General features: G+C 40.1%; 1 protein-coding gene across 1 annotated transcript; it reads right to left on the reverse strand.

Annotated features, from left to right (window-relative positions):
• Positions 1-902: 902 nt before the first annotated feature.
• LOC118776117 lies at positions 903-15,728 on the reverse strand. Its single transcript, XM_036526211.1, has 5 exons — positions 15,688-15,728; positions 10,914-11,112; positions 9,885-9,991; positions 9,065-9,375; positions 903-948 (listed from the first exon to the last, which is right to left on the reverse strand). The coding sequence occupies exons 2-5, from the start codon at positions 11,062-11,064 to the stop codon at positions 903-905; spliced, it is 615 nt and encodes a 204-aa protein (XP_036382104.1). The 5' UTR covers positions 11,065-11,112; positions 15,688-15,728.
• Positions 15,729-16,180: the final 452 nt, after the last annotated feature.

Raw genomic sequence — 16,180 nt, forward strand, 5'->3', positions numbered from 1 at the left:
GATTGTTAATAACTTGTTGGATAGCTAGTTAGCGAATGTAATGCTGCTACAGTAGCTTTGTGTCTGGATCAAGTTGCTTAGAATGTAGTGTTTGTTGGTGGGAATTTGTAATGATGTTCACCCAACATATTGTTATTCCCGTCTTTATTGAATTGATAAAAAAAAAATTGAAACTCCCCGTTATTAGTCTGTGGAAATAGTTCTGGCTGATTCTGATAGTAAACATAACACCTTTTTGGCAACACTACTGGAAATCACATAAAATGAAAACATTATTAGAACCGGTCTTTGAAATTTGAATGTGATCTCATGTCTTCTCAAGTACAGTATACTCAATGAGTACTCAAGTTAGCTTTCCTATACAGATATGTTTTTTTTTCAGTCCGAGAGCCTGTAAAGTCTTCTGGAAAAAGTGTTCTTCAAATGTACAGTTGAGCTGTCTTGGTTCCCATGGAGACACAATGCCTGATGCCAGTGGAGACACCGGGCATCAGTCAGAACGTAAGCACACTAAAGGGCCTCGGGGCATTTATTTCAACATTTACGGTTTTATCACACTGTTCCAGAGGGCTGTGTCACTGTTGTCAATGTCAGTGCCACCAGTTTTACTGAAGATTGCATCACTGTGAGGCACACTCCTGGAGCATTAATGGGCATAGCTTTTTATTTTTGATCATTTGACAGGACTGCAGTGATGCGGGCACCCCCTTCCTCTCAGGCAGCCTCACTGACCTCCTTCTAGTCTTCAGTTGGGTGCTGCAGGAGCTGGCAGAGGGGACAGCTCAAGGGCACGTAATACCATGCTGGGCATCTTGCCAGATAAAGTGGGGATTATTTTGCATGCTCCTGACATCCTGCTGTGATAACGCCACGATCCACACAGTCTCATATCCCTGTCTGCCTCAGGGCCCTGGGCCCTGGGAGTGTGCTGTGGTGCTGGGCTCCTGGCTGACGTTAGGGGGACAGGACATTGTCAGTCATCATTGAAAGAGCAAGGAAACCATGGTGATGACCCCTGGAGATTCAGGTGTCATCATGGCAATCCTAACTCTTACAATCAGCACCCCCTTCCAACCTAAGTCTGATAGAATCACAGTGGTTACTTCTTCGTGAAGCAGAGAGATATATCCATGTATATGGATAACTTGATGACCTTAAACAACAGCATAACACAAACATCTGCACTTATTGGCTCAAGCGATGTTTTGCAGTTAAAACACTGGGCACACTGAAGGTTTCAAAATAACCTAGTTAAAGGCTTAGGAAGTCAGCTGAAGAAACTTTGTGTTCTCTTTTGTAGCCATATAAATAATCTGAGATATTAACTCACATCCTATGAATTTAAGAATTACATATGTGTAGGGACATATGTATGTATGCTCTCCTTGAGAGCTGCATTATTCTCGGATGCTTGTTAAACAAATGACTCAGCCAGGAGAAATTGAAGTATTGTTTTGCAATATGAATATTATAAATATTAGAAAGTTTTCATTGTTTTCATTGCCTTGTTCATTTTATCAATGCAATTTTGCAGCACGACATAAACTTTATGGTAAGTAAATTTTAGAAAAAATGAAGGCTGTAGATCCGTGTTCATGATGTTTCATTTGTTGAATTGATATGGGCGTCTGCTCTTTGTTAAACCTCCTACTGTTTCTCCATCTCTGTAGCTTCTAAGACCTTGATGTCAAGATGCTCAGATTTATTTTCTCACAGATTATTAATGCTCTTATGCAAGAAATAATTGTGTGCCTTTATATCTTGAGTAAGTGGGAACTGTAGAACTGCTTCACTGGCATCAGGGGTTCAGTGTAGCTTAGTGACAAGGAGCAGGACTTGTAACTGAAAGGTAGCTGGGTTTATTCCCCACTGGTGGACTGCTGTGGTACCTAAGGTACTTAACCTATAATTCCCTCAGTAAATAGGCAATGAACCTAGACAAATTTTAATGTCATGAGAGGGGTCAAGCTACGTCACAAGAAACATGATCAAAATATATGGTAGACCTTATCTGTAAACATTCGTGATAGATTTAACACAGCAATTCACTGGTGTACAAGCTGTTATTCTGACAAATTAAAAAAAATATCTATCCATGTCTGAACATAAGTTGGACTAAATTTTAACAAGATGTGGGTAACAGAATATGTATTAGCTCATTAAAGAGGTAACGGGCTTGAAAATTCTGAAACTCATGCTGTTAAGATGACTGATCTAGACAGTACCTTGTGTAACGTAAGTAAATGTAAAATAACACTGGATCTAGTACACAAACATTTGTACAGAGACATTAGTCATAATGGGTGTAATGCAAATATAAGTGGATATTCTGCTGGGATAGAATATACAAGGTGCACATATATTTTCAATATCCTGGACTAGAGGAATACATTTGAAATAATCAATGGTCCGTGGAGATTTGTGACACACAAATGGCATGAATTGCATAAAAAGAAATAAGAAAAATAGTGCAGTTTATGTGTCACTTATAACAAGATAACAATGTATAAAATTTAAACGTGTTTGTGTAAAAGAGCTTAAATCTTTGCAAGAAGATGCATATTCAGTCAAATGAATGTAGGTAACCTTACTGTACGGACTGAGCATCTTTGGTCCAGTCAATGCACGAACCAAGATATATAAACATAGAAACGGTGATAGAGGAGAGAGGAAAAGGCCACAAACAGACCCCTGCTGTGTCTCCTGTTTAGCTTCCCTAATACTTGACTTAATAAATCCACTGCTGCCCATAGCAACAAGCTCACCAATCCCAACCCTAGCAGCAGAGTTCCCTGGTGTCAGAGAGAGAGTGAACTGAACCAGCCAATAATGCAGAGAAATGGAGGAGAGGACGAGAAAGAGAGTGTGGAGGGGGCAGACAGGGAGCGCTATATGGTGAAGGGATCCCTTACTCACAGGAAGAAGCCTTGATCTCAGCGTGCTGTGGGTTGCTGGGCTATATTTAGCAAGTGTTGCCATGTGCCGGGAATGTGCACAGCAGTGCCCAAATGCCCGTGCGCGCGCTCACACGCACACACACACACACACCCTCCTTCCATGCATTAGAGCAATGAAGCAGAGTGCAGAGGATGTGCAGTGAGATTATGCAGATATATACAAAATTGACACACAAGGAAAATACAATTTTGCACTTACGAAGGTAATCTGATTTTTGTGTGGCAGTGTCCGCATTTGCTATTTGTTTTAAAAATAAATTTGTGGTTAGGAGGTTACAGACTCGTTTGATCACATACAGTATTGATTCCTAACCCCAACACACACACATTCTCACACACAAGGAGAGCCAGTACTGCTTTCAACTTGCTAACAACTTTATGACAGACGTGATTAGAAGAATACACACAAACAGAGCCAAACCATCAATGTAATTATTATTATTATTGCAATTCAGTGTCACTCAGGTCATTTTCCTTATGTCACAGTACTCAGACCATATTGTCTGCCCTTTATTACTTCAATGGAAATCAGGCCATGCAAAGGTGAATATGAGTGGAATCTATGCAGAAATGGAACAATTATTCCAACCTATGAATCACTATCAGATAGCATGACCATAACCAGTAGTTTGTGGGACTTGGAATGCATTAACACCCACTTGTTTCTCAGCCAAAAAAACCCCTACTTGTGCTATACTTCACGGCAACAAGTTCAACAGCTCTATGCTCCACTGATCACCAGTAACAAAATAACTAAGAAAGTGGTGTATGTGCAACAAGCTGGCTGGCCTTGCCTTAAGACTGTGTCAGCTTATAGATCACTTACATTACATTACATCTGGATATTTACTGAGGCATTTGTGGGATAAGGACTTTGCCCAAGGGTACAACAGTAGCGTCCCAGCAGGGAATCATACCAGCAACCGTTCAGTTATGAACTTTGCTCCTTACTACTGCCCCATCCTGCTGTCCCCAAGATCATCTCAGATGACTGACCTCAAAACACACAGTCTAGCATCTTTTTGGAACAATGAACATAATCATGCTATTTTTTTCTGTCTGCTAGGCTCATCTCATTGTGACAGCTTATGAACTGAGCACTGAGGCAAGATGAATGCAATCCCATACACCTTGGTTCTTTTTAGACTGCAGAGGCTTCTTCCTGGTTACCCTTGCCAGTTATATTCAATGTTCTTCTTAGTGTTGATGGACGCACAATGACATCAGATGCAGCAACTTCAACTAATTTTTTGTAGCTCCTTGTGACATTTAAGAAGGCACTTCTTCTAGTCCACTTCTAGGCAGAGTCACCATCATGTTAAAGGCTCTCCATGTCTGTGTTATTTGTCTAGCAGGACTCGTAACCGAAAGGTTGCCGGTTCGATCCCCGTTGGGACACTGCTGCTGTACCCTTGGGCAAGGTACTTAACCCACAATTGCCTCAGCTGTATAAATGGATAACATTGTAAAGAACTGTAACCTATGTAAGTCGCTTTGGATAAAAGCGTCTGCCAAATGAATAAATGTAAATGTCTCACAGTGGTCTGATGGAGCCCAAGTATTTTCAATATGCTTTTCTTCCCCAGACTGATGTGCACTCACTACTCACTTACAGAGGTCCTCTGAGGTCTCCCTGAATCTCAGCATGGTGTGTTTTGCTTTCACACGCGTGTCTAAAACCGAACTAACCAGGTTTATTACTCTATTTATGACATTGCCGCCCAAACTCTTCCTGACCTTTGATTGGTTAACTTGGTACCCAATTATTTACCTACCTGACTCTACTTACCTGCTTGATTTAACAAATGCAACAGGAGCTTGACTTATATTTTGCTATTACTACTTTGTCAAACAAGATATGACCATCAGAAAGAATTGAATTCTCTATAAATGAATAGGTTCTATAAAAGATTTCGTTATTCTGGGCTACTTATTCAGAAGACCACTGACTCTCATTCTCTACGCAAACATTTACTTTGATATAGCCAAATTTATTGATGATGAAATAAAAATTAATAATGTGGACATACGGACTCCACATTGAACAATACTGTGTACTGATATACAGTAAAACACAGCAGAAATTTAGGACTGCTTAATGATGAACTATGGTGCCTTTATAATAACACTGATTTACATAATAACACAGTGCACCTTGGACAAACCTATCTTTCCAATAAAGTAAATTCACATTTTTCCACAACAAGTTTATCAGAAGGAGTGGAAGCTTTCAAAGTATGATATCGAGTCTGTGTTATTTCATACGTTTTTATTTTGTGCTTCTTTGAACCATTGAGTTTTTAATTTATTTCCGTTGCAGTACTGGGGAACGCCACATGTGGACAGCACCGTTCTAAAAAGACTTGTCATGGTTTTGGGAGAAGACAGTTAATATTATTATTTTATGCAATATCTTTAGACATATTTCATAAAAACTTTTTTTCAGGAAAACTATATAAAAAATATCCACTCAGAACTAAATTCCTATGGTTCGGGGGTTAGATAATTAAAATGATAATTAATCTGAAAACACCGACATGAAGGGGGGGGGGGGGGTTAGTGAGGGCATATGAAGGCATGTAAAACCCAGACATATTTACAGCAGCAGTAAGGAGTTTTGGTCTACAGCTAGTGAGCTAACTACCTAAAAGACATACAAAATACAACAACAGCACAGTAACCACTAATAAATTGCTAGCATTCTAATTGGTGTCTTTTTGGGATATAGTTGCAATGTTGTGCTGTGTAAGCAGTTCTTATATTTTCAAGGGGTGATCTGACCACAGAACATTCATTCCCACTAGCCTGGGCGGCTAGTGGGAATGACAGTTGTGTTCTGTCCTTCACATGACCATATACTATACAAATGAATTTGAAGATGACACCAATGGAGCCGCGTCTCATTCCTGCTTGATTTCGCTTTTAATTGAGGTGGCTATTGCTGAAATCAAATCATTTTGGGTGGTTTTAGACATGCCAGTAAACACCGATGAAGATTGCAAATGCTCTGCAAGTAAATCGTCATATCGTGCAATCACCTCCGCTAGCTCTCTATAGTTTACCATGTTGTCTGAACTGGCCCCTTCGATATGCCCCCGGAATGCCAACTCTTGCATGCCCAGATAAGCACTGGGATCAGCCAGGCGCTTCAGAGTATCCCTATTACGACGCACTTTTGCATTGTGCGTTTGCAACCGTACACCCTCATCCACAACTTGATCGATTGGCATCCTGCCCAGCAATTTCAATCGAACTGCAGCACCAACGTGGTCTTTACATTTATCGTGGCGTTTTGTTGCCCTATCCACATTCTTTATACCACTCAACAGACCATGTTTGAGATTTCCCTATTAGCAGGCAAGGTCAGGACGGTTGTTCGTTAGGCTGCCAGTGAGCCATGGGTATTTCTCATACCATGTGGTGTTTAACACACTGACCTTACCATTTGGTTTGGTAATCTCGATTTTCGGAACTGGTCTCCCTGCTGCTTCGACCTCAACCTTCTCACTGTAGTCCAGCGAGTGAAATTGTGTATTTACTGAAACATGGACAACATCCGCTGTTTCCATTGTATCTTTATTAGCAATCAACAAAGCTAGCGTCCAAAAGAAAATACTTCTCGACTAAACACGACAACTCCTATCCATGCTGTATGACTAATGACACCAAACAAGATTCTTGCAGGATATCATTGATAACACCCCTCCCTCTAAACTCTGATTGGCTATTCACCAGCGCAGTAAGCTCCGCTGATTGGTTTACTGATGTTACGCACAAAATCCAGAGCCTCTAGACCCGCCCAAAGGGAGGTTCTCTCTGCATGCCTCTGGTCCTCCCTTACTGCCATTCACCCTAATGTTAAAAGCCAGGATTCACGAGTCGCTGCGGTAACAACCGTTTACAATGGACATCAATCAGAGGCTTGGGGATGTCGGACCTCCGTACAGTAATTTTCAATTGCGGTAGGAGGTGCTGTTGGTATTTTGACACGGGGAGACGATTTTTGTGACTTCGAAGTCAGAAGTCGAAGAAACTGATTTCGAATAAAAACTTTTCTCTGTAACCAAGAAAAGTTTTAAATGACTTTTAAAGCAGTGACGTTCGAGTGATAACGTCTCTGATGAGGTCGGGGACAAAAACCCGTCTTTCCTGGCGGATATCTTTTGAATAGCGCCTTGTTATTCAAAACATATTTGCTCTTCTGAAAATTGCGCGAGCGCATGTAGCCACCTGGCTGGATGACTACTAAATATTTGCCGAGATAGGAGTTCCTTTACGTCTAAATAAGTCTTAATAAATCGCATTTACTCTTAGGAGTGATAGTAGGACCAAATTTACATCATTTTAAGAATTTTGGAGCCTGTCCGACTTGTTGCCTAATCTGATGAATACGGACCCAGATAAACTTTGTGCAAGCCAGTCTAATTCACCTCTACATACTAGCCATCTTTATCCTAATCATTTACAAACTGAAACAGTTCATTGCTGAATGCTTAAATTTTACGGTCATAAAAAAAAGCTTTGGCTCTAAGAATGTTAAATTACCCACACATTCTATCCATGCTTTTGTAGCCTATAAATTTCAATATATATCTTTATTAATAAAACAACAACGTTATCCATAACATACATAAGAGCTTAAGCTTTCATACAAAAGGAATACATTTTTTTCGATGATTTCCAGTTTATTTAAACAAGTAAAAAAGCAAAAAAAACTTCAAAACATACATTTCATCCTGAGACCAGAACTACTGTGTATCACACTTCACCTTTGAAGAACACAGGCGAAGTTACTGAAGATCCACGATGTACATGTCACATTATGTTTCTGCAATTGCATAGCCTATATTTCACATTTTCACTATATGAGTAAAATGCAATACATACCTTTATTCACATTAAGTAATGCTATTGGTCTGCACTTCAGACTACTATATCCTTAGTACAAAGTGATCGACTGAGATGCTGATATTGAAATCTTCCTATGAAGAAGAGAGCCCTCTACATAGTGCTGTGGTACCATATTCATTAAAGGCCTTGTCTGCCCCAAGGTTTTCAATATTAGTACTTTTTAATGTGCTTACATAAAAATGAATAGGATAATGAGTAATTTCCAGGAACTTAACACTTCCAGCACCTTTCAGATAAAGAGATGAATACTAGGAATACTGGCCCAAGAGGGTACTGCTTTAAAACAACTGCATGAGAATGGTTTGTCTGGTTTAAGGAATGTTGCTTTTTGGCAAATGTTAGTATATACGGTATAACACATGGACTTGTCAGCAATTGGAAAGAAGGTCTTAATGGAAAGACTTGATAAATATATATCACCACAAGTGTAAGTAAGTAAGTATATATAAGTAAGTTTCAGTAACTACAGATTACCAGAGTGCTGTTTGAAACATTAAAAAAACGTTAACTAACTAGTTAACACGGTGGCAGTGTAGCATAGTGGTTAAGGAGCAGGACTCGTCACCAAAAGGTTGCTGGTTGTACCATTGGGCGAGGTACTTAACCCACAATTGCCTCAGTAAATATCCACCTGTATAAATTCATAACATTGTAAAAAACCAATGTAAGTCGCTCAGGATAAGACCGTCTGCTAAATGCCAATAATGTAATGTAATGCTTATAAGAGTTAAAAGTTAAAAAAGACTGACTGTCGGAAGAAGAGTATATCCTGTAACTGTTAAGGCCAGCTGTACACATGTATGAAAGAAATGGTACCAATGACTTGAACAGAGTTATTTTCCAATATACTCTGCATGTCAGTATTTTGGCCCCCTATCTGTTGTTTTTGTGTTTCTCCCTGTCTGTCAGTGTTGTCCATTGCTTTTGTTTACAGTTCCCATGTCTTCCTACCCTGCCCCGCTCTCCGCCCCGTCCCCGCCCACCTGATTTCCTGATCGTCTCCATCTGTCTCCTTGTCAACCCAGCCCTTTATAAACCCTGCTTGTCTCTGTCTTGTTGCCAGTTTGTCTCAGTTTTTCCCCCCCTCTGTTGTGTGCCCACCTGATTACTCGTGTTGTTGATCCCCTGCTGACTTCTGCCTGACTTCTGACTTCGTCCCTGCCTGCCACCCTGCCTTGGTTGCCTGATCTGCCTGCCTGCCCGGTTTGACCCAGCCTGTTCCTATTTTTGACCCCTGCTTGACCCTGCCTGTTCTGCCATTACGAACCTGCTCTGCAATGTCAATAAAGCCTGGTCTGCGTTTGAGTCTGCGCCTGTGCCCTGACACTTTCAGTCCAAAAAAGCACTGTCTTTGTGTGTCAATGGTAAGCTTCTCCTCTGTGATACTAAGGTACGTTTTAGGTTTGGCCACAGACTCCAGGCTCTTAAAAGCTCCATTCATCTCTCCCCATTTAAAAAGAAATCTCTTGTCATCATGGTAACACTTCTTCTGTTCCACTTTCTGCAGCTGTAAGGATGTGAAGAGAGATTAAGATGAGAGAAATTCAAGCAAGAACATGATTATCTGAAAAACACTATGTTTACAGTTTTGTTACTGTGCCCACTTGTAACATTATGCATGACATTATTCAGTCACTGGTTTAAATGTTAAAACATGGGTGTTGGTAAAAGAAGGACCTTGTACAGAAAGTATCTGATTTTGACAAAATGCCATGAGATGCCAGCACATTTTCCTTTGTGGTAGTACTACAGCACAAGTCAAAAAACAGGATGGTGTTAATGATGGCTGCTTGGAGGTCTGACAGAGATTATACATACAAAACTGCCCTACAGTCAAACATACAAAATACCTGGAAATGCTTACACATTAAAGAAGCAACAGTGTGAAATGTCACTTCACCATGGCACCAATGTTACTTATTGTACCAATGTTATCTTAGTGGAACTCATTCAATTGTTTGAATGCACCAGCTCAGGTCATGCTTGACCAAAGCAAGACAAACGCAAAGCAGATACCTTGACTTCTTTATCCGAAACAAAGGGAAAATACATTTCGTTGCCGTCTTTGAAACAGAAAGCCATGTGGACACAATGATCTGACGCCAGGTGCTCATATACAGTCACTAAAATGGAAGAGAGAGAGGAAACCATGACAAGTATAATACCCTGTGACAACTTTCTTCCCACCCACCATTACAATGAAATAAGTTCAGCTTGCATTGACAGTACCCCTTGTCAACATCTTTATGATAGAAAGATGGCTTGGTAAGGCAGTTCATTAATGAAATTTAGGCTGACCTTTTCTCTGTAAGCAGCCCCTGGAATGTTGCCAATAACTACAATGTCAATTTAGTAATTACCTAAGTGAACAATAAATCTGTAAGAATTCTACACAGCAATTGCATTATTCAGTTTACGCTGGGTAGAAAAGATGTTAATTTCATTTTAAACACTTCATTCCTTTAAAAAAGGAGACATTATTTACTGTTTTGTGGCACCAGGCAAAAATCAATAAACTTGAACAGTTCTCAAGCAAAATGAGTTCACCAAAACAGTATGAGATGGCAGTGTGGTTTTGCTGTTTGCTGACAGTGATACAACAGTAGAAATTCTATACCAACATGAGGGTGTTCTTGATGGTAATTTGGAGATCTGACAGGGATTTAAGACACTAGCTACCTGTTTAACAGCAGCCCACAATGCATTTCTTCATCAGGTGGAGGGTCTGTAATCCATACAGATCTGTAAGGTCTGAGTTGAGCAATCTGTGTATGTGGCTCTTTAGCAATGGTCCAAACTAATATGACATTCTCCATTTTGTGCCCAGCGTTATGGTAATCAAAGACTCCCCCTAATGCACTTGAAATTTGAATAGAGAATAAGATGAAACCACCTCACTAAGTCTGCTGGGGATTTGAGGCAAAGAGTAGCAAAGTTACAGGGCTCACTGTCCATATCAACTGTAATTTCACAAAGCAATGACATTTCATTTAAAATCATGACTAGATTAACTGCACCATAACAGCAAACTTAAAAAATACTCACTGGTTTTAGGGTCCTGGGAGGTCTTGACAGAAATATGTTTCTCAAAGGATGTGATGCCAAAGGTGGTGTCAACGATGGCAGTCTTTCCATCACTGGTCTGCAGCAGCATTTCTCCCTTCTTCTCAAGACATTGAGTATGTCTGCAGAACATGCTTAATGGCTTGATCCCGGATGTGTCAACTGCTCTGTTGGATGAAGCTTGAAAATATCAGAAACACAAGACCATCCCTTTTGAGGAGATTAAGTAAAACACTAGCTCGACCCACACAGTGTGTCCACTTATGACCGGCAGTGATTCCAAATATTTTTGTGTGGCCAGGGACACTATCCACATAAACAGTAAATATCCCATCCATGCCAGAAAAAGTAGTGTCCTACTCCAAGTACACTACAATACTAAACAGAAGAGGAACTAAGAATTCCATTGGCAAAAAAGTATTGAGCTGGCTGCTACTTTAATTGACTTGGTATTTTGTTATCTGTAGAGGGTGCATTTGACATGGATATGGACTGCATGCAAGACATATTTATCTGCAACAGGATACACTTGACTTGCTTGAATCAGGATGAGACCCACATTAGCTGGACAGTAGAATAGTCTCATTTTAACTCATTGATGTTAACCTAAAGGAATTACACTGATATGCAGATGGTACGCATTAGCACCCTAATATCAGAATTAGAATCAGACCTATTTTTCTAGCATGCTTCTACACATACAAGGAATTTGACTCTGGCTCCAGTGTGTCTCGTAGTGCTTGCATACAAATTCAGTTGACAACAACAAATTCCAAACAACAGTAGTGTTACAACAAACAACAACAGTAGTGCAGGACACATACATGGAATAAGGATGGAAAGAATGAGGTATATATGAACGAACAGCTATTGCACAATGAACATGAGTTAAGTACACATGAGTGCAGGCTATAGATATGTACAACTGTTAGTTATAGAACTGTGGACACACAATAGCAGAGATACAGTTGTCGTGTTGCTGGTTTAACAATTCAAGAGTGGGATGAAGCTATCTGATGAATTGCAGGGTGTCTGAGAGCATTGAGACGAGCAAACCCAGCATACACACCCCTAAACCTGGCAGAATAAAGCCAATTTGTTCCACTACTGTAGGCTCCTGGTCAATGTCGGGTTGATGACACAGCTGGGATCAAACTTTGGCTGTAGAGCTCAGCTTGAGCTCAAGGCAAACACCTTAACCACTAAGATACTCCTAAGCCTATGTCAGTAATTCTTATAAACGACATAAACTGTATTAAAAAGTCACCCCACTGTTAACTGTTTGGAGTAGCACTGTGGGGTTTTTTCATGGAACCATGTTGCTAATGGGAAACGATAAACCACAATGAATTATACATGCTCCCTGCAAGGCTAGTTCAATAATCTCTGTTCACCATGCAGGTTAGCTAGCCAGCTTACTTAGCTAAAGTTAATGATGCAGATATTCTATCTGCTACAGAGTCAGTGCAAGACAGTGCAAGCACTGAAGTGAATGGGGAAAAAATACACTTGGATCCAGTGGTGGCCTTTAAGCCTTTAATAAAGCTGACATACTGGATGGCAAGGGATGGAAAATTCCATCACATGGAGCATTGTTTTCACATCTACCCTGGGGACAGGATGTTAACACTGGCACAAGATGAGCAGACTCTATCTGCTGAGGAGACTCAGATCTTTTGGAGTGCACGGAGCACTCCTGAGGAGATTTTTTGACTCTGTGGTGGCATCAGCCATTTTCTATGCAGCGGTTTGCTGGGGCAGCAGCATTTCAACTGCTGACAGGAAGAGACTTAACAGACTGGTTAAGAAGGCCAGCTCTGTCCTGGGATGCCCCCTTGACCCAGTGGAGGTGGTAGGAGAAAGGAGAATGATGGCTAAGCTATCTTCCCTGCTGGAGAACAAGTCCCACCCCTTGCAGGATATTCTGACAGCACTGGGCAGCTCTTTCAGTGACAGGCTGCTTCACCCGCGGTGTGTGAAGGAGAGATACCGCAGGTCCTTCCTTCCTGCTGCTGTCAGACTTTAAAATCTGTCTTGACAATCGACACTGCTCCCAGAGGACCACAACACATCAAAGCTGAAAATTCACTCATGTGCAATATTACTGTTTATTGTCTATACCTGTCATGTGCAATAGTGCTACTTAATGTCTGTTTAACTGTGTACTGTCTGTTTTTATTTATTTTCTATTTACTACTATTTATGTTGTTTGATTACTTATTTTTATTATTTCCTGTTCTTTTTTGACTTTATGCTGCTGTAACACTGCAAATTTCCCCGCAGTGGGACAATAAAGGATTATCTTATCTTATCTTATCTTATCTTAAATGCCCATTAGCTCACTAAATTACAGATCAAAGAGCAGATGTTGCAAAGCAAACGGAATGATATCGGAACAAAACCACATACAGCAGTGCTTCCAAACCCTGGTTCTGGATATCGTTTAAAACAAGCTCTTAACAAATTAGGTTTTACTGAAAAGGTCAATCAAATACACAATTAAATGCCCATTAGTACAAGCCAGCTAGGGTAGCTTCTCAGCAAAAAACAGCAGAGCGCAGAGACATGCCTGGTAAAATTGATGGCAGGTATGTCATCAAGCCTACCTAGGGGTTAGCAGCATGCTACCACACCTATACAAATTATTTTGGAGGTTTCATACAGAAGGAAAAACAATGACCCAGAGGTCAACATCCTTGGAAATACTTCACAAACTTCATGCACCTCATTTAACCTCATAACCATTTGTAATAAGGGCCTTCCATGATGCCCTAATAGACATGAATTTTCTAAGTTACTGAATTTGCAAGATTTAGACATGAAGCATTATGAATCACGGGAAAGCAGCTTGTCTTTTCCTGCTTTTCTGATTCTAATCGGCTCGCAGGTCATATTCTACACATTCGCTGATTGGCTGGCCATTTGTAGACACTGAATAAGAATGTCTGAAAAAGGAGTGCACAGATTATGTTAGAAAAGAAAAAGAAATCAATGTTGCCTAAGCAAATGTGGAAATGCACAAACATTTTGACAAAGTAACAGATCTACATTTATTTTAATCAGAGGACAAGGGAGTGAAAGTGTGTGACCATGGGAGGGTGGCATACAAATAGGAAACACGTAAATGTCCATTGCCAACAAAAAAAAAAAAAAAAACATTATTAGAGTACTCAAAATAGGGTAATAAGCCACGAACCTCAGACCCGGGTTATGAGCATTAGTAAAGAGAGAGTAAAGTCAGTAACAGAAATGTCTTGATTAGAAATGGAGTAGAATGAACAGAGCAGTCTACAGTTTGAAGAGCGGCAGATATGAATAAGAATTATGACAAAGTGTGAATTACAGATCAAAGAGCAGATGTTGCGGAGCAAGTGGGATGATATCGGAACCAAACCACATACAGCAGTGCTTCCAAACCCTGGTTCTGGATATCGTTTAAAACAAGCTCTTAACAAATTAGGTTTTACTGAAAAGGTCAATCAAATTCAAATCTCTTGAAAGTTAGGAGGCATTTAAATTTATTTTTACAACTCTTTTCTGCACAGTTTAAGCATATTACTCTTGCGAATTACGCAATACATTTGACTTCGACTAGCAGTGTCAGTTATTTATAAATAAACAGACCGCCTGGTCAGCGCCATTTTTAGAACACTTAAGGTTTTCATCCCATCGCTGTCTCTAACCAGTCACGTCCGTTTGTACGGCAGTGAAGTAAGACTGATGTTCGATATTAGTAAGACATTCCTAAGATACAGTCGAGCTGGCTTTATTTACTACATCAAAATGCACGTGTGCGCATTTCTTAGCTTTCATTTCAAATCTGAAATGGTAAAATCCATTTATTATTATTTTTTTGCATTTGTTTATTTATTTCAGAGGAACAGCGTACATTGATGAACAACAAATGTGCTAGAGTTAAACAAAAACATGACTAGTTTGTAGCCATGCTGCAAATGTACCGTAACATAAGGTCTAATGTTTTCGATTTAACGGTCATGATCCCAGTAGCCAAATTTTGTCATATATAAGTGGTATATAAGTGGTTCAGAGTGTAGACAACAAGGACTACGTCTTTAAAGCTTAGTTATTCTTATTGTCTCTTCATAACGGATTTTCTTGGTTGCAAAAAAATAAAAAAATGTTCCAAGAGTAATCTCGTTAAAGGGCAAAATATGCACTTCTTTTCTATTGGTGTCAACACTGTCACTATATTTTGTATAAAATGCTTACGCCCTCATGCGTATGTTGGCAATTTCCCGTTATGTGCAGATGCTAATTTTCGAAATGATCTTAAATTTCTGAAAATGATCTACCCGCGATTAACGTTTTAACAGTGGAAAACGAACGTTATTTTAATCTAAATATGTGACAGCAGGCTAATTTAAAATGTCTCGTCCTTTTCCCTCTTACAGTAAGGAGGCATTCCTCGATTGCTGCGATATACAGGGGTGGAAAACCCAGGCTTCAGAAAGTAAAAGTCCTGCCACCTATTTCTTCCACCCATGCACTACACCCGCTGAATTTAATTAGCACAAGTCTTAAGCCAGGTACTTGGTATGAATTTTAGTTTCTGAAGCCGGGGACACCCCTGGCGATATATTGCACATTTTTTAAATAATGAGTTTGCCGTTCCATCATTTCACTGGGCTCCCACGAGGTCTTTCTTCTTTTGCCTGCTTACTGTAGTTCAATCATAAAAGGCGTAGTGATATCATTATACACAAAGATGTGTTGAAAACGTCGTGAGATCTCCTACCTTTTCCCCAGTTGTGGTCCTTCCACTTCTCCACCTACAGTTCTTTTGCAGCCCCGGACTTTAAAACCGCGCCCTTATATACCCTTGACTTATAATACGAAATCACCGGGGATCCAACGGAAATGCGTGCATTTTGACGACATCATGCAGCAATCAGTCTCTCAAGGTGAAATTTTAGGCTATTACAAACAATTTACAGGATTTTTTTACGGAAGGAATAAGCAGACCAACCGATGCATCACGGTTTTTCTCAATTGCTTAGACACAATTCCTTTAACAACTCAAATCTTCACACGCAATTTTAAAAACTCACACTCAACGGTACAAACATCAAACTTTTGGGTCCCAATCAAACTTTGCAGAACACACAGACAACACACACAAGGGCCGCCAGGAGTAGGATTGAGAAACACTGCCTTATCCAACCCTGGATAAACTCCACAGACACATCACCACAGGCGTCCACCATTGCCTCCAGGAGGTTTTGCTGTGT

The sequence above is a fragment of the Megalops cyprinoides genome, chromosome 4 (assembly GCF_013368585.1).
Source record: "Megalops cyprinoides isolate fMegCyp1 chromosome 4, fMegCyp1.pri, whole genome shotgun sequence".
Classification (NCBI taxonomy): domain Eukaryota; kingdom Metazoa; phylum Chordata; class Actinopteri; order Elopiformes; family Megalopidae; genus Megalops; species Megalops cyprinoides.